Source organism: Empidonax traillii, unplaced genomic scaffold (genome assembly GCF_003031625.1).
Source record: "Empidonax traillii isolate 1590-97213 ecotype Southwest subspecies unplaced genomic scaffold, ASM303162v1 scaffold196:size3368384, whole genome shotgun sequence".
Lineage (NCBI taxonomy): Eukaryota > Metazoa > Chordata > Aves > Passeriformes > Tyrannidae > Empidonax > Empidonax traillii.
Genome location: NW_020955389.1, coordinates 3,227,878 through 3,250,467, shown reverse-complemented (window position 1 = coordinate 3,250,467; position 22,590 = coordinate 3,227,878). Strand labels below are relative to the sequence as shown.

Below are 22,590 nucleotides of genomic sequence, written 5' to 3'. Positions count from 1 at the left end.
TATCTATGCACACACACACAGACACACAAAACTGCAAATCCACCTAAAGTACTTGATTTATGCTAGTTTACCAGAGTCAGGATGAGTCATTATTATTCCCCACCCTTCTGTCCAGAGCAAGGCCTCCACAGTGGTTGACAGCCTCTGTGTTTTTTGCCGCATACAATATTTATTATCATGTAAAATCAGAAAGAGCTCATAGCTGCATGCTCTGACCTTGTCTGAGAGTGACGAGGTTTTTTCCCTTCCTCTGTGTCAGACACGTTCCTTCCACTCCTCAGCAATGCTGAAATTCCTCTCTGGGATTGACCAGACTTCTCTGCTGGGTTGATCTTGACAGGCCTCCAACAGCAGAGGATACCAGAGTGAACGATCTCTTTGTAAAATGTGTGGGGCAAATGACACCTGGAGAGCAGTTCCAGCTCCCTACTGAATGTGAGAGAGAAAATGTATCCAGTTATGTTACATTTATGTTAAGGTATTAAAATGAAAAATCAGGAATTTTCATGTGATCTCATGGCCTCCAGATCACAAGTTTAAACAGGTGGGGCTGTATCCTGTTAGGGGCTGAAGTAAAAAAAGCAATACAGATACGTTGTTGAGCATGAAGCACATCTGAAGGTCTTAACTAATGACTGTTGCTTTTTCTCCCATAATTCTGTCAAGCCATTGATTGGACTGCCCATTATCTGGATAATAAATTCAGGATTTTCACTTGTCTTCTGGATTTCTCTCTATTAGGCCACACTGGTTGACTTCATTTTTCAACCAGGAACATTCCTTTGTTCAGCAAAAGAGCTTGTCATTAATGCCTGGGGCTTCTTGGCCCATGTTCTGCTTTACTTCTGAAGCACATGCTATTCTAGAGGCAGAAGAATGGCTGAAACCTGGTTTCCTATCAATTTGTTTCCTTCAGCTCCAAAGCTCTTCCTAGTCCCTTGCTGTTCTGCAGCCCTGGCTATTTCTGTCAGGAGACAGCAGTCCTTAGGGCTGTCACTTCCAATGGGCAAAGGAGCTTGCCCTGGCAGCTCTGTGCTTACTGAAATTTCCCTTGTTTCCCTGAGTATCTGCCATACAGCTACCGCTGTTTAGGAAGGTTCCTATAGCTTCAGCTTCAGGATGACCGGATCACCTTTTCCTTGAAGGGTGACAGCAAGTGTGTGAAGGGGATATGCCTTTCTCCCTCCTCCCCACATCCTGGCTGTACATGAACCAGCAGAATCGGGATGGCCTGCGCTCCCTCCCTGCCCCGGGCTGGGTTAGGACCATTACTAGTTCCGTGGGTTGGGTCCCCAGGGTGAGCCCGGACCGGGCTGGAGCCGTGAGCCTTCCCTCGGGTGCTGGAACCCCAGGGCTGCCGAGCAGCCTTCTGACCACCAGAAAACCGAGAGGTATCGCTCCTGGTAAGATAGCTGGGTGGCGGAAGGGGCGCAGCGCCCCTGGCTGACCCGTGGGTCGGGTTCACTGCCCGGTGGGACCGCTCCCTGCCCAGGCGCAGAGCCCGTGCCCGGCTCTTCTGCGCCGCGCCCCTGCGGGCTGGCCGGCGGCGGGGCGGGGAGGAAGGAGGAGCCGCCGGCGAAGGAGCCGGGCGGGTTTCCTGGCGGGGGCAGCGCTGGCGGCGGGCGGGTGTCGCGGCTTGGGCAGGTCCGTGAGAACTTCGGCGAGTCCGCCCTGGGCGGGGGCGCGCCCGTGTCCGCGTCCGTGAGAGGCACCCTCCGCCCGCTCGGCATGGCCGGCCGCCTCGGCCGCGGGATGTGCTACGGCAAGCGGGGCCGGGGCTGCCGGGGCGAGGGCGCCCTGCTCGCCCTGGGGCTCCTGGCCGCCCTCGGCTTCCTCGTGTGGTGGCACGGCCCGCCGCCCCGCCACGCCGCCCGCCGCGCCCCGCCGCTGCCGCCGTCCCCCGACACCGAGCTGCTGCGGCGCCCGGTGTACGCCAAACCCGCCCTGGACCCGGGGGCGCTGGGGGAACTGGGCCGGGCGGTGCGGCTGGAGCTGAGCCCGGCCGAGAAGCGCCGCCAGGAGGAGAGCATCCGCCGGCACCAGATCAACATCTACCTGAGCGACCGCATCTCGCTGCACCGCCGCTTGCCCGAGCGCTGGCACCCGCTGTGAGTACCGGCGGGCTCCGGCCCCTTGAGGCCCTCAGGGCGCCTGGGGCCGGGGCAGAGGAGCCGTGCCTACCGCAGGTGTGGCTGACGGAACCCCTCTGCCAACACGGAGCGTCTGCTGGCAGCGGCCGGCGCGGGGTGACCGTGTCTCTCTCGGCTGCATCTCGCTCAGGAATGTGGAGGCTTTTGAAACTTTCTTTCCTCTCCCAAATACTCTCAGATCACAGCGTTCGCTCTCAGAGTTAAGTCCATCGGTGGCTGGCTGCGTCACCTCCGCGAGGCAGCACAAGTAGGGTGTTGGTGGTGCGTGTACCAGTCTGTTGTTTTCCCCCGGTAGCCCTGGTAGTGTGGTTTCAGTCCTCAAGCAACGGCACGCTGCCGTATTTCTCCTGCTGCTGTCCCCTGGGTAAGTTACCGTAGGCAGCAGCGTTCTTTCCTAGTCACTCCCAGCTTTACAAATATTATACTTCCCAGCCATTCACTGTATTCAAATGTCTTGTGCCACACAGTATAAAGTAGATTGTTTTATTATCACCTGGAGTGAGCTAGAAATGGTGATCACAGAGGTGCGTAAAGTTATTCTGAAGTGAGACTGCTTGTTCCGGGATGCTTAGTTGTTGGGTCAGTTTTCATTTACAAGTTACATTTGCAGTTATGAAGTCAGTGCCAGATGACATAAGCAACTGTAAGCTAAGGATTAGATACTGTTTGATGAGGTGATTCTAGTTTTACAGGCTATTATTCAGTGCAGCTGTAAAGCCAGTGCAGCACAGCAGATCTGATTGTTCTGTGGCCCAATGCAAATAGTTGGTGTAGCTGCATGTTCACTGCAACATGGGCTTTCCTGTGAGTGAGTGACCAGCTGGAGCGAGGAACAGGATACCCAGTTATGGGTGAGATTAATTCAGTTGGTTAAAGCTTGGTGCTGATAATGCCAAGGTCACGGGTTCAGTCCCCTGTATTTGGCCATTCACTTAAGAGTTGAACTCCAGTGATCCCTGTGGGTCCCTTGCAACTAAGAATATTCTGTGATTCTATGTGCCATCTGCCAAAGGGTTGAGGATGGAGCCATGGCTGCTACTGACTCCTCAGAGTCATCTCCTCTGCTTCTCCTGAGCTTGGCTTCAGCAGGTTTATTTAATTCCAACAGGTTTGTGCAACATGGTAGCAAAGAGCTGTGAAGAAAGCAGGGCTCTGTCTCTCCCATGCATTCATTTCACATCAGTGTGTCCTGGCCAATATTTCACGAGCTCTAGTTATAAAATGTTGAATCTAAAACATGAATCCTACGATGGCTCTCAGAAAACTGAAATGCAAATGCAAGACCTTTTTATCATAAGTTTAAGCATGACACTAGGTTTGTTTTTCTTAGTTATGTATATTTTCCCCTTATAAGCAGTCTGTAGATGGTAGGTCCAAAAGAACCATTTTAGTTACTTTTCCATGGGAAGAATTAAATCATTTCAGTTAGTTATTTTGGACTTGTGCCATTTCTCTATGACAGGATGTTCGAGGAAGTGAGAGATTACAGTTGTTGAACAGTAGACATTACAGACGTGTGTGGATGACGATTCTAGAAATAAAAAAAAAGTAAATAGATGAATAGATTTTGCTACAATGACAGACCCTTTTTGATTTGAATATATGGATGTTGAAATGGCAAAATATATCCAAACCAAAAGAATTACAAGGCACCAGTGACATAACCTCTGAGATAATTGCCTTCTGAAGCTGGGGTTGTATTGCACTGTTGTTGTATCTGCTGGCAGGTATTTAATTTCTTTGTACACAGTTAAATCTAAATTATGGCAGAAATTTTACAGAGCATCTATCCAACTCACACAGCAAATGTAAAAAAACTTCCCCAAAGGCAATTTTGCAATGAAGTTGTTAACTCCCTCTCTTAAGAGGAAAGACCATTTAAGTGATTGAAGTAAAAAACCCCACAAAAACAAACAAACAAACAAAAAAAAACCAAACGAGAAAGGTATCACTGAGCCCATAGTGATAGATATTCATTACACTTCATTGTAAGATTAGAGGCTATACGACTCTAGGGAAAACACTTAATTTTTTAATTTTAATTTTGGTAACGAACATTTTATTTTAATGAACATTTTATTTTATTGAACATTTAATTTTAATGAACGTTTTAGTGATAGGTGAGGCTGTAATGGTAGACTGAAATTAAGCTTCAGCTGTCCACTAAAACAGTGCAAGGCTGAATTTTAGGTGTGATCAGTGAAACAATTTTGGTACCTGAAGACCAGGAGGTGGCAAATTTTGTAGTGGAGTCCCAGAGGAGAGCTGGAGAACTGTGTACTGGCAAGCCTTGGATCTCTTCCAGCTCTATTATTTACAAACTGTGGTAAGGGAAAGATGTGTAGGCATGATCTATTGAGAAAGTCGACTTGGCAAGGATGACGTGTCTCAAAAATCTATTTGAGTTTTTTGAAGGTCGTAATTATATGCTAAAGAAGTTATTTCCAGATGCTTTTGATGAGTTCCTAAACAACTGTGAAATAAGGTAGAAATTTCTTGCACTTATAAATAACTGAATAGAAGTTTGAAAGCATTTGTTTTGAACTTTTTTATTTGGTTTGTTGGTTTTTGGAATTTTTTTGTTTTGTTTTGTTTTAAATAGTGAAGGGTCACTGATAAAGTCCCGTAGAAATCCATGTTGGACCCAATGATGTTCAACTTACAGCATGGCTTTTATAAAGACATGACTAATTGACAGGTCTTCAGCCTGAAAGACAGATGTGTTACTCAAAGGGTACCTCTTCCTGGGCTGCTGCAATACATGGTTGATAAAAAGTGGATAAAACAAATTCTGCCACCTCCTTGTTCCAAAAATCCATTTGCTGTAAAGAATAAGGAAGTCCATCTACTAGGAAATTTAAATCAAGTATTTAGGAGATATTGACAGATGCTGTACTTGGAGACTCTGGAAATTTTAAATGCCAGTAAAATGGGAGGATGAAAGAAGGAGGAATAGAGGCAACATGACCACCACCTGGATGCTTCCTACTCTTTTTAACTTTAATGTCGTCCCACACTCATCAGTGACCCTGCTCTCTGGGTACAAACATTAGAATCCAATGAAAACTAGAATTTTGCTAAAAAAGATTGATGGTATCTGAACCAGTAAGCCATTAAACATGATATGCAAAATTATGGCACAAAGTGTTTTTTAATCAGAAAATGATGAGAAAAAAACATTTTCTACTGCTACATTTTGTGAATCCTGGACCTGCTATTGGAACAGAAATGTGACAAGTTACTTGCTAATACCTATGTTTGGTAATACTATGCAGAAAGAGAAGAACAGTTTGGCTGAGATTACTGTCTCAAATAACATACTGACTGATGATACTTGACTGTGAATCCAGGAAGTTTCAAATTAAGATGTTTCTCCTATTAATAAATTCCCAACAATGCAAATATTCAGATGGTCTTTATTCCTTTTTTTTCCTCACCATATTCCTTCTTTTTCTCACCACTGTAACATGCTTTTTGTGACAACTGATTCTATTTCTATAGAACCACAGACCTGAAGAACTCAACTACTTCTATCGTTCCCTTTAGACAGTTTCTGTTTCCTTTAACTGTCTGTGCTTGAGATCAGCAACTGATAATGTGTTTCATCACACAGGAACTCTAGTTTTATTGCTGGCTAGAATTGTGTGTGTGATTGTATGTATGTATGAACATATATTTATTCATATACACATAAATATGTATATATTTAAGCATACATATAAATAAACATGGTATATAAACAATCTATAAAAACATTGTTTTGGAAAAATATTATGAGTAAGAATGTGAGGAAGTTACTAAATGATCATACAGTTTGTACAAGGCTAGAAGTGAAATATGCTGTAGGGTCAGAGAAGGACAGAGGTTGGAAGGAACCTTTGGGGTGTCTAGTCCAACCTCCAAGTCTCCAAGGATGGAGATTCAACAAGTTCTTTGGACACCTCTTTCAAGGCTACATCACTGCCATAGTGACTTTTTTTTTTTGCACACACCCACCCACCCTCCTCCCGTTCGTAATGTTATCTTGTCTTCCCAACATCTAGTTTTAATTTCTTGAGTTTTTACTCGTAAGGGAAGCAACAATTGTAGGAGGTTTAAAACCAACAAGCGTCCTCTGTCGGACACTGTTTTAATGAGGGCCCTGTTGGGGATAGTGCCCTGTGAGTGCGGTGCGATGAGCTCTGGGCTGTGCGGTTTGGCCACTCTGCCTTTCTCCCCCCGCAACGACATGTCTGTATCCTGTTCCATGGGACTTCTCACTGTGTGCTTGCTTTACAGGACTGCAGGGTTAGGCAGACAACTGATATGTTCTCATACACAGCCTTTTGCAGGTCATTACAGTGTGTAAGAAATACATGCTCAGGTTTTCTACTTGTGTTCTTTTAGATTAAGGGCTGTTCTCAAGTGCTGTTCCTGATTTTAGACACTAGCTTCTTTTTTCTTCTTTCAATATTTCTCACAGTAGGGGTGTGCTGCACATTTATTTTGGGGTTGGTTTATGTAAAATCACACCAGCTGCCTTTTGGCTGACTCTTGTTACAGAAGGAACAAGTCAGGAATACGCGCTTTTGTGCCAACTCAGCGTTTTGTGTTGTCTTTTTCATTGTAGAAGCCTGAATCAGCCCTTGGGGCTCATTTTACTTGTGATCACAAGGAAATGGATTTTTAATTCTTTCCTGTATTGCCTTAACTGGCAAATGATTTTAAGTAGCCACAAAAGGCCCCAAAGTATTGAATGTGGTCTGCATATTATGCAGCTATAAAAAAAAGTTTGAGATGTTTATTCTTTAATTCTAGGTAATTTTCTGTGTTTTGGAGATGGAGATAGAAACTCCTTATATAAATGTTTTTTATATGCATGATTTTATATATCTATTTAAATATCTGTGTTTATAGGTTTAAGTGTCTTTATATAGATAGTATACACAAATACTTAAGCTCCTCTGTCACCGTCATTTAGGCCTGTAATATTATTTATTTTGGGGGAATATTGTGTTTGAGTTTAGCACAACAATCTTGTGCTAGGATTATTCTGACTTTCAAAACTCTTTTTTCTTTTGTCCCAGATTTCAATATGACTCTCTTATAATTTCACTTTCTTCTATGGTTTATTTTGTTTTCTGGGCTGTAAATACCAAATTATTCAGGATGCTCATCTGATAGTTTCTTGCTAGCAAATTCCCATAATAATCCTTGGTATTAGGTTTTGGTCCCTTTTCTACTCCAAAAATCACAGCATCTGATTTTGATGGGCACGCTGCTCCTGCCAGGGGTTTTAACCTGACTCTGTTGCGGGAAGAGGCGCAGCAGCCGGATGTTTCCTCCTCAGCCCACCATGACTGCCGGACTTCACCCAGGAGCTTTTCTTTCATCTCTTATCTAAAGGTGAAATAACCACAGGACTGTTTTTTTGTTTATTTGTTTTGCAGAGGTGTGTATAGGAAATATGAACTCTTTGAAGAGGTTAGCTGCAGCAGCTTGACCTTCCTTCATGTCTCTTCCCTCTAAACACACAGCTGATGGTGCGTCTTGTGCCCAGGGCTGGCTTTGGCATTGGGTATCCCCATGCTTTACATCTAGTCAGAATCCAGAAGACACAGCACGCTACTTCTTACGAGCAAATACTTTGCATTAAACACTTAAAGGTGTATTTGGTAGTTCTGTAACACTATGTTCACTGTTTTAGAGTTACATTTTTTCTCATTTGTCTTCTGACCTTTTCTGGTATAGGTGATTGGTTAGTAATAACTATGTTAATTGTAACACCTTCTAGTTATTACTTTAGTGTTAGTTGGCAGGATTCCTTGCATGTATAAACAGACTTTAGACTGTCAAAGCAGTGTATCTCTGGGACATCTCATTCCTTCCTCATACAGTTAAGTGGGGGAGTAATACTTCATCATTGGGTGGTTTGCTTTGGGGGTTTTTTTGTTGTTCTTTTGTTTTGGATTTTTGTTTAGGTTTGGTGTGGTTTTGCTTGGGTTTTTCGTTTGTTTGTTTGTGGGTTTTGTGGGGTTTTTTGTTTGTTTGTTTGTTTTTGTTTTTGTTTTTTTTTTTTAATATATAGTTTTCTTGTCCTGCATCAAATTACTCTCATGAAAGTAAGGTTCTGAATGTAGGTGTAGGAAATGGTATTTTCTATGCCATAAGGTTGTGTATCTCACTACCTTGGAAGAAAATTACACACAGGTAACCATTTGAGCAAAATGTAACCAGTGTTTCAAATCAGGAAACAAAAGTGAAAATCAATCTGTTTTCCCCACTGTCCCATGCATTTCCTTTTCATCTGCACATCCAGAATATGGGCCAGGTAGGAACTTCGATAGCCTTTCTCTAAAAATTTGGACTTAGGAGGCTCTATGGATTTCTTAAATTTGTGGATTTTGGGATTCAACTCTCACTGGGCATTCTTGAGATTTTTTTTCTTAATGGTTATTTAATCTGTCTTACACAGATTTGCTTTCTCCCTTCCCCTCCAAACTTCTTAGCAAATATTTTCTTCTGTTTAAGGCTTCCTATCTTTCTTGCTTCTCACTATGTTTATATACTAGGCAGTGCAGCCCTTTATTATCTGAAATCTTAAAATAGCATTCGGCAGTCTGTCTTGTTAAGACCTTATTGTCACTGAAAGAATTGTTCTATAAAACATCAAAAAACCTGGAAAACTGTTTCGCAATCTAGCTAGCCTCTCTTTTCAGAGAGCTGATCATATCACAGGGTTGTAGAGTGTATAGGGGGGCTCTCTCTAACGTGGCTTGCTTCAGCAGGCACAATTTAGGGATCTTTTAGCTAGGCTGCTGGGCTGGGACCAGGTAGTGGGGAAGTGTAGGCCAACATTGCCTGAACTTGTGCTCCAGCCTTGCCCCCAAATAATTCCGGCATTATTGTGGTTATCAGCAGCTTGCTGCTATCTGCCTTGCTCATTGGACCAAGACACACCTTCTGCAAACTTTGCTGCCTTTTTCTGTAATAGTCAAACACATGTGGCCTGTGTAGGTGTGGAAAACCCGTGGAGTGTCTCCTGCTTAAATAATACCTTCTTTTTTTTTTTTTAAGAGAAACCCCCAGAACTGACAGTTGGCTCAGAGTAGTTTTATGTGAGAAAATGAATTTTGCACGAAAAGTTGGGTAGTCTTTGAAGAGGATAAGAATAATGTTATTTATCACACCCTTAAATTTCACTGGAAATATCATGCTTCTATATCCCAAACTTTGACTTAATAGGGTGGCACTGCCCTTTGCTCACATGCTGGATTTTATCCATGGGTTGAGTTCCCCCAAGGAAGTGTGAGGAGCAACTGTTCAACTGTATGTTCAGTCTGGAGTAGGTGACACGGCCTTGGTAACTCTGTGGGGTGGCTTAGGAACCAGTGCTGCCATCTGTGTCGGGCTGCAGAGCTTGGGATGCTTGTGGATGGATGTGCTGAACCTTGAGCTGCTGCTGGGAGCAGTGGGGAAGGCAAAATAGGAAAGGGGGGAGAAGACTCCAGTACAGCTGTGTCCTCTGCCATGACTTGGGGAGGGTGAGAGAAAGAGGTGTTTTCTCTTGGGTGAAGATACATGGCGGATCCTGGAGCCCACACCGATGCCTTTGCAGTTTATGGAGTGGGAGTGGAGATGGTGAAACTAGATTGAGATGCCCATGGCTGCTGCCATTTATCCCCATCAGCCCTATTTGTTTACAGCCTACAAAATTCCGCATTTGAGCACACCTCTTACTGAAAGAGCATCTTCTGTTTAATTCAATGTTTTAACCATTCAAATTAGGAAGAGAAAAGGAAGTTGTGCGGTGAGTCGTCATGTCTACAGCCCATGTCATAACAAACCCAGTCAACCTGGTTCCTAGCCCACCGTGTGAAAGCCATCCTGAAGTAGGACCTTGGCAGTGTTTTCCAGGTGACACTATGGTGGGGCGTATATGGCAATGTCACGTACTGTAGTCGCATAAATCACGTTGAATCAGATATACCAGTGACACGTGCTGTTTTGCACTTCTTGAGAGAAGTTACGCAATCTTGAACTTGCCTCAGGCATTCACACTGAAACTTCAAAAGCGAAACTTACATAGTATACCTTTAGAAAGCACATAGTATACCTTTAGAAATTTATGAACAGTTTGCATTCTTAACAAATCTTTGAAAACTTACAGGGCATTTAATACTTTTTTCTAAAAGTATGAGTAACTGCATATAGAAGATCAAATTTGGAGATTAAAAGTGTATTTTCCCTTGCTGTATCATTGTTACAGTTGTGGTGAAAGTCTTAAAAAAGAGCATGTCAGCAACCATTCCTAATTAACTCATGGCAGCATGCCCAGTGTGCACACATTCATGCTCTCTCTCCCTGTGTGTAGATACACATCTCTAAGAGAAAGAGCTCCTTACAATGAAATAAATTGAGTGATTACGTTAATTGACACAAATGTTCTTCAAAACAGCCCATTTAATTTTGTTTAGGCATTTCCTGACTGATGTTTCCTTAGTTTCTAATAAATAACCTATTGTAAAACTTGTTAATAGAAGATTCTGTAGCGTAGTAGATTCCAGGGTTAATTTACTAAACCTGTCAGCTGTATACTCTCAGTTAGACTGTGGCTTAAAAATGTGGTGTAAAAAGGCAAAACCAAAAACCCACAGGAATTTGGATGTACGATGATACACTTTTACGTACTTCAGTTTGCATTTGTCGACTGAGATGAGTAGATCAAGGGAAGTTGATAAAAGATCCAGGAAAGATGGTACATAGTGAGTGTGGTTTTGTGTTCAGGTATGTACCAGCATTATTTTCTATTTCTTCACATCTAGAGATTTAAAACTTTATGGATGATCACAGTTAGAATTTTAAAATGCAGATATTGTCTTAGTATAAATTGATAAACAGAAGCTTTGTCTTTTGGCATTTCTTATATACTGGTCTCTTAAGCTACAATGATCAAGCAATAGGAACCCTGGAACACCCACCCAGCATGGCAGAGAGTGCCTGGTGGAAATGGAGGATGATGCAGAAGCAGACTGCTGCTGGAGCAGGGCAGTGTCCCAGCCCACTCCTTGGGAGGTGGTTAGGGGCAGTCCTGGCCCAGTTTTCTCTGGGTACCACTTTGCTGTGCATGTGCATTATGCTTGTGCATTTTCCAGTGGGTTTGCAGAGAGCAGGAGTCACTCCTTTGCATTGCCATACCTGTTATGGATATTATCCAGTATATATCAGTGTTTTTCAGTGAAATCTGAGTTCTGTTTAAGACTTTATGCATTAATTGACTCTAAAAAAGCTTCTCAGATTTGCTAGCATCAGGTTTTTCTTCAGTAACTGATTCTGGTATCAGATAACTGTTTCCAAAATCAGCTTGACTAGAGATATTGTGTTCTTCTCTGAAGAAAATGAGCCAAGCCCACTCAACACACACATTTTTAATTAATGTGGTTTTTTATTTTAAAATGTAGATAATTATTGCAAAGCAGTAAAATTCCTGTGATTGAATAATATCTTGAGAGTAGTGAAAGAATATGTTGGACTTCAAATGCATCTCCATTTATTGTCCATACTTGGAAATGTCATGCTTATAGGCAAATCTGTTTGTCTTGTGTCTATGCTATGCTTTTACAAAGCATTTGGTAGTTATGATAATGAGGTTAAAGATGATGTATCAACAGCCAGTAGTAGAGATTCTAGGTACTTTAACTTCAGTCCTAGAAAAGTTAAGCAGCTGTTCTGTAGTTAAACCTCTATAGATGGAGGTGGGAAGCCACATAGGTATGTTTGGCTGTGCTAGATAAATGACTTAAGGAGGGTGAGGGGAGTCGTCTTCTGGATCTGTATGGACATTCAGAGTCCAGATGATTAGCTCAAAAGTAACACCTAGCTTTTAGGATGGATAATGTGAGACTCAATCCTGTCTTAACATGATCCTCTGTATTTGAAAGGACAGTGTTATGGGTTTGAGGGTGGTGCTAAAAGAACACCTTAGTCAGAAGCTGAAAGCATGTTGCAGTATAGGCGGCATAAATATACATTCCCAGTGTCTGCAAAAACATATTTTGGGACTACTGTTACCATGTTTTATCCCCCCTGTCATTTTAATGACATACCATAACTGATACGCATTTGTTTTTCTGAATAACCCAAAGTAGGAGTGAAATTGGTTCACTTGGAAAGTAGGAGTCTGGATACTTGGCTGACACATGGAGAATAAAAGTAGATGACGTTTGCAAAGGTGAATACAAAAGATGTGTTGCTAAGGTGCTTCTGTGGTAAATAGGCATTGAGGAATGGAAAAAGCTGAGTTATGACCGCTATGCTTCAAGTCAGGTTTTGTACTCGACGTGGGTTTTTTGAAGCTTCTATATCTTGTGAAGTGGTAATGTTTAGCGTCCGTATGCATGCCACTTAATTGTTATTCAGCAACACTTCCAAGCATTTCCATTTCAGGGATTCATTAGCTTTTTAAAGATTTTCTTACACTGTAATTTTTACAGGGTTTAAATGCTTTGGGTTTGTAATCTCCCCAATGGGATTAATTTTTAAGGCTTAGCAAAACTCTTTGAAATTTCCTTCATTACAGAACGATGAGGAAAAGTGTGCTTCATTTTAACAGCCATACTTGAGACTGCTAACAGTAGAGATTTTGTAGCAATTTAGCAAGAAATATATGTCTTGAAAATAATTTTTGATATAAACATGCAAATCTGCATAGAAGTTGAATAAATTTTTTTCTATTTTTTATTTTTTTTCTAATTTTCCTTTAAAGAGAAAGTTTAAGACCATTCCTCCTTGTCTTATCACTACAGGCCCTTGTAAAAATATCCCTCTCCAACTTTCTTGTAGGTATTGTAAGTTTTAGTTTTGACCTCTTTCTTGACTTCAGAAACCTAAGAAATGTGTGCTCTGTTATGTCCTGTAGGAGGCTGACCTTTTCCTGCAGTGTGAGGTGTGCTTAACAAAGGAGGCAGCAATACACAGTGAATCACAAACTCTTTGGGGATTGCCTTGCTGTGTGCCAAATTATGTTTCTGTCTCCAGCATGTAATTTTCAGGCAAATCCGTTGAAGTCTTTAATCTATAATTAGGCTTATAAGCTTCTTTAGACCTTTTGGATTTCCTTTTTTTTTAAATAATGAACAGAGCATTATTATTCTGGGAATCTTTCTGCCATGTTTTCCAGAGAAAGCTTTACTGAAGGTGTTTTTTATTTATATATATTTTTCTAAAATGGATGTGTGAAGATCCTGTTTTCATCAAGAAATTAATTCAAAATTACATGGTACAAGTGACTGTAATAAAAAGGGAGAATTTTTTTCCTGGCAGTACTGAACGTAAGTAGTTTTTCAGTAGGCTAAAGTAAATATGGGTTTTCGAAATTGGATTCATACAGTGAGTTTTTCTAAATTTAAAAAGCAAAAAAGTTAATTGAAATGTCACTCTTTTTTTCATGTGTTAACATGCGAATGTTTGATAAATAGATGAATTCTGTCACCAGCCAGAGGTGAGGCAGTTCTCTGTCTGAATGCCCCTGTTTGCCTCAGGACAAGTTACAGCCTGGAGGAACAGGCATTTTTGTACTTCACTAGATAAGTGTGTGTGTGTATGTGTACCCACCTATCTGTGTATATCTGTTTGTGTGTATGCATGCGTACACATCGTATGTGAGTGTTGTTGCATAGCATTCTTTCGTGTTTGAGAAGCAGCCTTCTGTGAGCCTCCTCTGCTCCAGTGTCATTTCTCCTCCTTCCTTCCTCATTTTCAGGTATTTATTACAGAAATATTCTACAGACCTTTTCCTCGTAAGGATTTTAATTTTCGGAATATTCAGAGTGAGGCTTTTTTTTAAAATTTCTGTTAATACTTAAATTTCTTAATAGTTGCCTAATATTTAAAGAAACCTGCAAGTCTTTTTTAATTGCAAACACAGCAGTGCTAAATAGTTTGTAAATACTTTCTTGATGTGCCGTAGGTAAGCAGTTTGCTTTTAATGTTGTTCTCCAAGTGTCTGGGGGACTTTTGGTGCCCCTAAATTGACCTAAGGGATTTTGCTGTCAAGTTTTCTACTGATCAATTTGATTTCCTTTTTCTGCTCCCCATACCACGGGTTTTGGAGGACTCGCTGCTGCTCTGTTTCAGTAGGAGGGGTATCCTACCTGCTTTGGTATCTGTTGTGACCTAGCAGTCTATGGAAGTTGAAGTATGTTCTTCTGCCCCTTATAAGCCCTGGTGACTCCAGGCAGTAAGCTGGAGACATAAGAAAATTCCAACATCTCTAAGCTGTTTCTGTTGAGTTTTAATAATACTGCTAATGTAGAATGCTCTAAGCAAAGCGGAGAAATTGTAATAAATATGATCATTATTTTAAAATTCTTTTAGACCAGTGGATTCTTTTCACAATTTATGCATTTGACTCAGTTGTAAGTTTGTTGGCATCCTTAGGATCATTTAGGGAAGTTCCTATATGTATTTATAGAAAATACGTTCTGGAGCTTAATCCAATGGCTTGCAAACTTCCTGGCTCTCTGTAGAGCCAAATCCATGCATTTCTATGTCTGTTTATGGTCTTTCTGGATTTCACTATTATATTTTGGCAGTTCTGTGGTCTTTCCAATTTCTGCTTTAGTGTACATATGTCTCAGTTCTGTTGCTGTTTGGTTTGTTTTTTTTTTTCCTCTTTGTATGTTGCTGTTCCTTCACAGTTTTATATTTACTGTCTCTTCTTGTTTTATTTTCCGAACTACAAGTGATCATTAATTAATGTTACTGGGTTTACTGGACTTAGATTGCTGGGGATTTGTTTGTTTGTTTTTTATTTGTTTGTTTTTAAATTTTCTTTCTGTAATCTGAGGCATGTTTTGGCTTTTGCTGCTTCTACTTGTACAAAGACATCTACTGCATGTACACCAGCCCAGAATACCTCTTATTATTTTTCTTTTTAGACATTTTGGGAGTTTGCAAAATTTTAGTCATAAGGCTTCTAAGAAAACAGAGCTTCTAGAAGAGCAACTTCCTGAAAGTGTTTGCATGACTTTTTTCCACAAACATACAGTTCTTTTAAGATCCTTTCTATATTCTTGCTTACAGTCAGTAAATAGCATATCAATTCTTCATTTGAGAATCATTTTCTGAAAATAACAGATGTTTTTGCACTTGTACTAAATGTAATACCCTCCCTTACAGATGCAGAGAGAAGAAGTATGATTATTATAACCTGCCAAGAACCTCCGTTGTGATAGCTTTTTATAATGAGGCTTGGTCAACACTTCTGCGAACTGTTCACAGTGTTCTTGAGACATCTCCAGATATTCTTTTGGAAGAAGTTATTCTTGTAGATGATTACAGTGACAAAGGTAGGAAGAATAATTCTAAGTAACGTTGATTGTTGATGGGCTTTTTTGGTCAGCCAGTCCACAGGAGAAAGTTATGCTGTTTAGGTCACATACCTAATATTGTACAACATAGGCATCTAATTAGAAAATATTTTTTCCTTTTAGTGTGCCAGGGAAAAATTTGGCTTCTGAACCAAATTTAGTTTAGAATGGGGAAGCATGCGTTGTATGAGAGTGTTTGCCTGCATAGATAACCTACAGTCTGGTTGAAACATTTTAGGTTTCCTGATTTGAGCAAGTTTAGATTGCTCTAAAGGCTCTTTGAGCTGCTTTAGCAGCTCAAAGGCGCTGCTGCCGTTTTCCACTACACGTGAACTGTGTTAAGAGAAAAAACTTTAAGTAACATTTGAGAAGCACTTAACAGTCTGGAAATGAATTACAGAGGCAAATATAAAGCATTTGATTTCTTAAAAGTAACTATGATTTGTGTCCATCTAGTTCTGTGCTTCTTCCATGTCCTTTCTTAGGAGTTTGAACTGCCAGTATCTTTAAGGTACTGCTATAAGCAATATGCTACTGAGGAGAGAACTTTCTGTAGCGTGACATTAACAAATGTTCCAGAACTATATTATTGCTTTGTTTGTTTGTTTGTTATAGAACATTTAAAGGAGAATTTAGAGAACTACGTGGCTGGTTTACGCAAGGTGCGTCTTATCCGGGCAAATAAGCGAGAGGGGCTGGTTCGAGCCCGGCTGCTGGGGGCATCTGTGGCAAAAGGAGACATCCTGACCTTCCTGGACTGCCACTGTGAATGCCATGAGGGCTGGCTGGAGCCACTGTTGGAAAGGTGAGCTGATGCTCTGGGCTGGTTTTCTTTCCCATTGGAGAAGCAGAGACAAGATGGTTTGGCTCTCCTCTGCAGTGGAAAAATGACTTGTAATTTACCAAATGTTACTGCTGCCTGATCCCTGAGGCACTGCAAGTGTTTGTCTCCTGGCTGTAGGGAAGCAAATGGAAGTGTAAAAGATCAGGACATGGGATTTTTTTTTTTTCTCCCCTGGGGACCAAGCCATTCTTTTTCTTCATACACGGGAAATTTTTCTTTTTCAAGAAGAGGAATCCCCCCCAGTCCCCAGCTGTGAAACTACCTTGGGAAAGGTGTCTGCTTCTGTCAGCCAGGGTTGTGGATGAGGAGAAGGTCTGGAAAGAGGCATCCCCTGAGACATCCCCTATTGCAGGACAGTGTGCACATAAGCAGAGTGGAATACAAGTCAAAAAACTTCGTCTTCCTAGTCCTGAGCAAATCCATCTTTCCAAACTGGTTCTAATATAAAACATGATGGGGTAGGATAGGGAGGAGTTAATGTTATGTCAACACTGACTTTTACTTGGAAACCATCTGTCCTGGGACACTGTATTTTACACCTGTGTAGTCTCATATCTATATTGCAGATCTGCCAGGCTGTTCAGAGAACTTCCATTGTTTAAAAACAAACAAACAAAGAAAACACAATCCCAAAGAACCCCTCAAAAGCTCCAACAAAAAACCTAGAAACCAGAGTACAGGCTCTCCATTATGGCTTGGGATATTTATGGTATTCTTGAAGTCTCACCCACACTTTTCATCAGCTATACATGCACTTTTCCTGCTGTCAGTTCTGCCATTGGCACACCTCACCACAGCATCCTGCTGCCCCCACATCACATCCATTTCTTTGCCCCCCTTACTGACAGCTTATGTCTTTACCCCGTGGGTGCCATTAGGATATGCTGATAGATAGAGTACCTGAATCAGACCTCCTAAACATTCTGTATAGCAAACCAGCTCTCTTTAAAACACAATTTAAAAAAAAAATTCTTTCTTCAAGGCCAGTGGTTTGATTTGTGTCCTGTAAAGATTCCCATGGGCTACTACAGCCTTTGGTTAAAGACCAGAAAAAACAGCCCTATGCAAAATGGAGAAAGACTTCCAAAAGCACATGCTGTCTTGATGTATACAAGTCTTCCTGACACCTAGTGGGACGTGTTCTCAAACTTCCCAGGTCCATTTGAAATTGTATCTAGAATACTATTTTAGTTTTTTGTTTTCTTAAAATTGCCATACTTACCTTGTTTCTAAGTTTCACGCCATACATTCCAGCTGATTGAGGTTAACTATGATAGTATGATGAAAGGAAAAGGGGTAAACATCAAATAATGAGCATGGATTTAGCGACTGACTTCTAGAGAAATTGTGTGACCGTTTCTGAAATTTCTTCACTTCTTTAGCACACCACTAGATGGCAATCTTGAGGAAGGATTAGGATAATTTTACACACAATAAATCACTTTCTGTAAAAAGTTAGCCCTGAATGTGTCTTGGAATTCTTGCTCTTTTTGAAGATGCAGATGTACATCTCAAAGGAGAAGTTTCCATGGCATGTCTGACTTAAATGTATGGGAACAATACAATGGTGCATTTTGCAGCACAAACATGGTTGTATTTATAAACTGCCTGTGCCTTGTACCATCTAATTAATTCTTAACTTATGGAAAAAGAGATGGCTTTTCACTTATGTGATTCCTTTCATAATTGAAATCATATTCCAGCTACCTTATTTTTACTCCTTTTCCTACCTGTTACAGGAGCAGCAAAGCATTTTTACATTTTACTGGGATTTTTTTTCTCTATGTACATATGATTCTCACTGCTTTGTACACTAGTTTTATGCAACTGAGAGAGGAGATAGCCATATTTGTATAAACCCTTTTGTGTGCTCAAGGTTTCAATGGAAGATGATAATGAAAAAAACAGCTGTGTTGCATATTCCCTCCAGCAACAAGAGACCATTTCATACTTAAGGCAGTCTTTGTCAGCTCAGACAATACTTCCTTGGAACTGCTGCTGTTCTCTGCTGCATTTGACCTTCACAAGCTGCTCTAGTTTTAGAGTTTAAGCCCTTGGTCAGCCTTCAGGTTTTAAGCTCAATAATCCCATGAGGAACTCGCTCTCTTTGAATGACAGATACACTGCATCTCTTACTTATTTGGCAATATAACATGTTCACTTTTCCTTCACCGCTGGAATACGTAAACCAGAAGACTGAGGGCTAAAACAAGTACCAGAACCCTAAAGTCAGACAAGTCACTTCATTTCACTGAGTTGTCAGGGGATGTCTAAGACTAGTGTAGAGAAGATGCTAAACAGTGATTCAGAAGAAAGACCTTAGCTTGAGCTTGTGTGCTTGAAGTTGCCCCTTGTACTGAGAGAGGCCTTTCCAGAAGTTGAGGAAAAGGCAAAGAATCCCACTGCCATTTGTAAGGGCAAATGGCTTTGGAAAGGAATCCAGAAAACCCTACATTGAGCAATGGGAGGAAGGGGTTTTTCTTCTTGAAGTCAACCTGCAAGAAATGTCATCAGCTCTGATGTATTCTTAGTATGATAAAGATCTTGACTATCTTTAGATCACCCTTACTGATAGGTATGTCATTCTGCAGTGCTATCTTGTTTCTCCTTTTCATCTTCTATGTTGCCAGGGTTTCTGGAAGCCTCCTTCATGTATATTTCACTGTTGGAGATCTAATTCCAGTGTTGTGAGTTCAGCCTCATGGCTTCTTTTTGAGGTATTGTTGTAGCACTTTGTGTAACTTTTTGCGGATTATCACAGTTACAAGAACAAGCATGACTTTGAGGGCCAAGAGGCTGGATGGTTTATTATTCACCTTGGCAGAACTATACAATCATGTTGCTCTCTTAAATGCAGCAACCTGTACAAAAAGAAAACAGATTTTTTTTTGTTGAGAATGTGATACTTGCTATGGAAGCCAAGCCAGATGCTTAATGTGTTAAGTCATCTGACATTCCTCACTTCCACTGTCCAGGAAGACTGATGCTTGCCAGGTGCCTATAGCTGAGTCCATCCTGATACATCCTCCTGATGCATCCTCAGTAGGAAACCAGTGGTTCTTCCTGTAGCCATCATTTCCTTGTATTGCAGTATGAACTGAAAAGGAGGAATACTTCGTGTTTGTTATCTGTAAGTATTCCTTGTTCTTGTCAGTTATAGCTTTTGAGAGAAGTTTCTAATGGAATTTACGCTTTTCTTTTAAAAAAACCCAGGATTGCGGAAGAAGAAACAGCTGTCGTCTGCCCTGTTATTGATGTTATTGACTGGAATACATTTGAGTACTTGGGAAATGCTGGTGAGCCACAGATTGGTGGATTTGACTGGAGGCTGGTCTTCACTTGGCATAGTACCCCTGAAAGAGAACAAAAACGGAGGAAGTCCAAGACTGATGTGATCAGGTTAATTTTTATGCATCTTATGCTGTGAATGTGTTTTTGATTTCACCTGAAAATGCCAAGTGATGAAAAACATTTGAGAAATAAGCATATTACTAAAAATCATTATTTTGCTTAGTTCCCTATTTTTTAAAAAAAATATCCTGCTTACTATGGTCTTGGAAAAAAGCTGAAATTCCTATGTCATCTTCTATACTGAATCCTTATTACAAAGTAGTCTTTTGACTCCTCTAGGCAAACTCCCAGGGATGCTTATCAGCACTTGGAAGGGGTGTAACTGATAAATACTGAAGGATATCCTCTGTGCAAAGCAAAGAGCTCCATGTTGTAAAAAACATATCATGGGCAACGATGAAAAGAGAAAAAATCATTAACCAGTTAGAATGCAAAAGTTATTTTGAAGACTTTATCTGTGCTGTAACCATAGTGGTGGCTCCTTGTGCTATTTTCAAAGGTGAGCCAGTTTGCCAGTTCTTTATTGAGACAAAACGATACAGCTCTACCCACCAACGTTTCTCTTCAGGGCTAACTCACAGAAGCCCACTCTGATATCTCCCTCGTGGGTACTAGTTTTGTTTAAATTTTAGTTGCAATCAAGTGGTATTATTTGTCACTCCATCTTGTGGTTTTAGGAGAAGTAAGGTAATAGAACAAATAAGGCATCTGAAAAATGGGCACTGCAGACAAAATCCGGATAATTGAGGGTCTGCTATGCTCAACTTGGAAGTTGCTCTATTTCAGCAGTGTATTGTAATAAATTAAGCTGTATGGCATTTTTAATACTGTGATTTTGTTAGTACTTACTTTTATTTTTAATATGTTATCTTACAGACTACAGCAAATACAGAGTGATTAATTTTTCTCAGTCTTTTCTAGGTGACTTATAACACCCAGTACTTCACAAATATTAATGAACTTATCCTCAACTGAAAGAATGTTGTTTTTAAATGGGAAAAATGAGGCAGTAGTTTAATCCCTCTCAGCATATATTAGTCCACATCCTCCTTCAAAAAAATTCAAAATAGAGTAAATGTTTTAAAATCCTTTAGCTCAAATAGGATACTTTTTTCTTCTTCATGACAAGATGAATTGTCTTTGACATGCTAAGTAAGAGGAGAATGATGAGGGATAAAGTTTCATGGTAGCCTGAGGACTGTGAGCTCGACAAGTGTCTGGAGAATGCAGCAGTGCCTAAAGTGGTGTCACCAACAGCTGTGTTTGGAAAGATGAGTTCTGGAGGGAGACAGAAGAACGACTGGTTATGGAGTTTGGTTTTTTTCCTTCTGTCTTGCCTCATCTCATTCCAGTATTTGAAACAGCATATGACAATGTGAGACAGTGTTGCTTCAAAAAGATAGCTGGTCAAAGTGGCTTTGACAGATTAAGACTAATTGATCACTGCACCTTGCATTTGTTAATATTTATCTCAACAGCAATTTAGCAGAATTCATAAAGTGTCGGCTGAACTCAGTTCCAATCAGCATTATATACTTGGTATAAGGAGAGTAATTTTCTAAGACTGTAAACAATTAGAAACAATATTGAACAAAAACAAGTTTATGTATATGTGCACACGCTACCCTACCAAAAGTACATCCCTTCAGTGCACTGTCACTCTGGGCCTTGTGGTCATCCATGGGGATCCAGTCTTGACTCCTGATTTTTTTTTTTTTTTCCTCAAACTTAGTAAAAAATTTAAAAACATGCAAATGGGCAGATCTTAGAAAGAAAACACATATCTTTAGGGGCTAGATTTACTTAATTCTTAATTGATGTCTGAGAGTTTTATCACTTGATTTCAATGGGATCAAGAACATTAATTACCAAAGCACAAATACTTCTTTAATTATTACTTAGGTAATAAATAATATAATATTAAAATACAAAAAGGTACAGCACTTAGAATTTCAGAGCTGACTAATACTGTTCTGCTACAAAAAACCCCAAATTTATGTTCTGTTATGTGAAGGTAAGAGACAAATTATTTATACACAAAGACACTGCAATTTCAAAAAATTATTTAAGACAATATTTATACATTCTAGAGCTTGTTTCAGATACAATGTTTTTAATACAAAGTTAAATTTAAATGACCTCATGATAACCAAGCAACATCTGGCTTTTACTTTGTATCCAGAAAAGACTGAGAAAATGGAAAATAAAAATATATTGTATTTTTCTGTCTGTTTGATTGATGCATTAATTTTTTTGCCTTTTTTTTTTTTTTTTATATTCTCTTTTATAGGTCTCCAACCATGGCAGGTGGATTGTTTTCTGTAAGCAAAAAGTATTTTGATTATCTTGGTTCATATGACACAGGAATGGAAGTCTGGGGAGGAGAAAACCTTGAATTCTCATTTAGGGTAGGTGGATTAATTAAAAGTTTCTTTTCCTGAGAATAAAACAAGTTTCTTATTTCTTTCTCTATGCCGTTTTACATAGTGAAATAGCTGTAATATAAGCAACTGTTAAGAAGAGAGTTTTTTGGAAAGTGTTTATATAAATGTTTTTCTCACATTTTGGTATAGCTGTTATTTTCCTTCAAAGTAGGCATTTTAAAGAAATTTTTTAAAACATGTCTTTGTTTTGAGTATCAGTATAAAATGCAAGTAGTTGTGTGATACTAGCAGGTAAAGTTTACACTCTGCGGCTTGAAGAAGGTCATTGGAAAGAAGAATTTGTAATTCTTTGATGTGACTCAGAGCTCTCACTGTGGTTGATGGAGTGAGCAAGAGGCAGCTGGTGGCTGTTTCCTGTGGGGCAGGATGAGGGAGCCCCTGTACTTCTTTTAAGGCTTTATTCTGTTTCACCTGAGGAAAAGTTTGTATAAGGATTATATAAGGTGATGGGG

General features: G+C 40.3%; 1 protein-coding gene across 1 annotated transcript in view; it reads left to right on the top strand.

Annotated features, from left to right (window-relative positions):
• Positions 1–1,728: 1,728 nt before the first annotated feature.
• The window catches only part of GALNT12 (polypeptide N-acetylgalactosaminyltransferase 12), a 44,385-nt gene continuing 23,523 nt past the window's right edge, over positions 1,729–22,590 (top strand). Inside the window, exons 1-5 of the mRNA XM_027886853.1 lie at positions 1,729–2,108; positions 15,309–15,478; positions 16,115–16,304; positions 19,557–19,742; positions 21,985–22,102. Of these exons, the coding sequence (XP_027742654.1) occupies positions 1,729–2,108; positions 15,309–15,478; positions 16,115–16,304; positions 19,557–19,742; positions 21,985–22,102 (1,044 nt within the window). The remainder of the gene's footprint in view (positions 2,109–15,308; positions 15,479–16,114; positions 16,305–19,556; positions 19,743–21,984; positions 22,103–22,590) is intronic.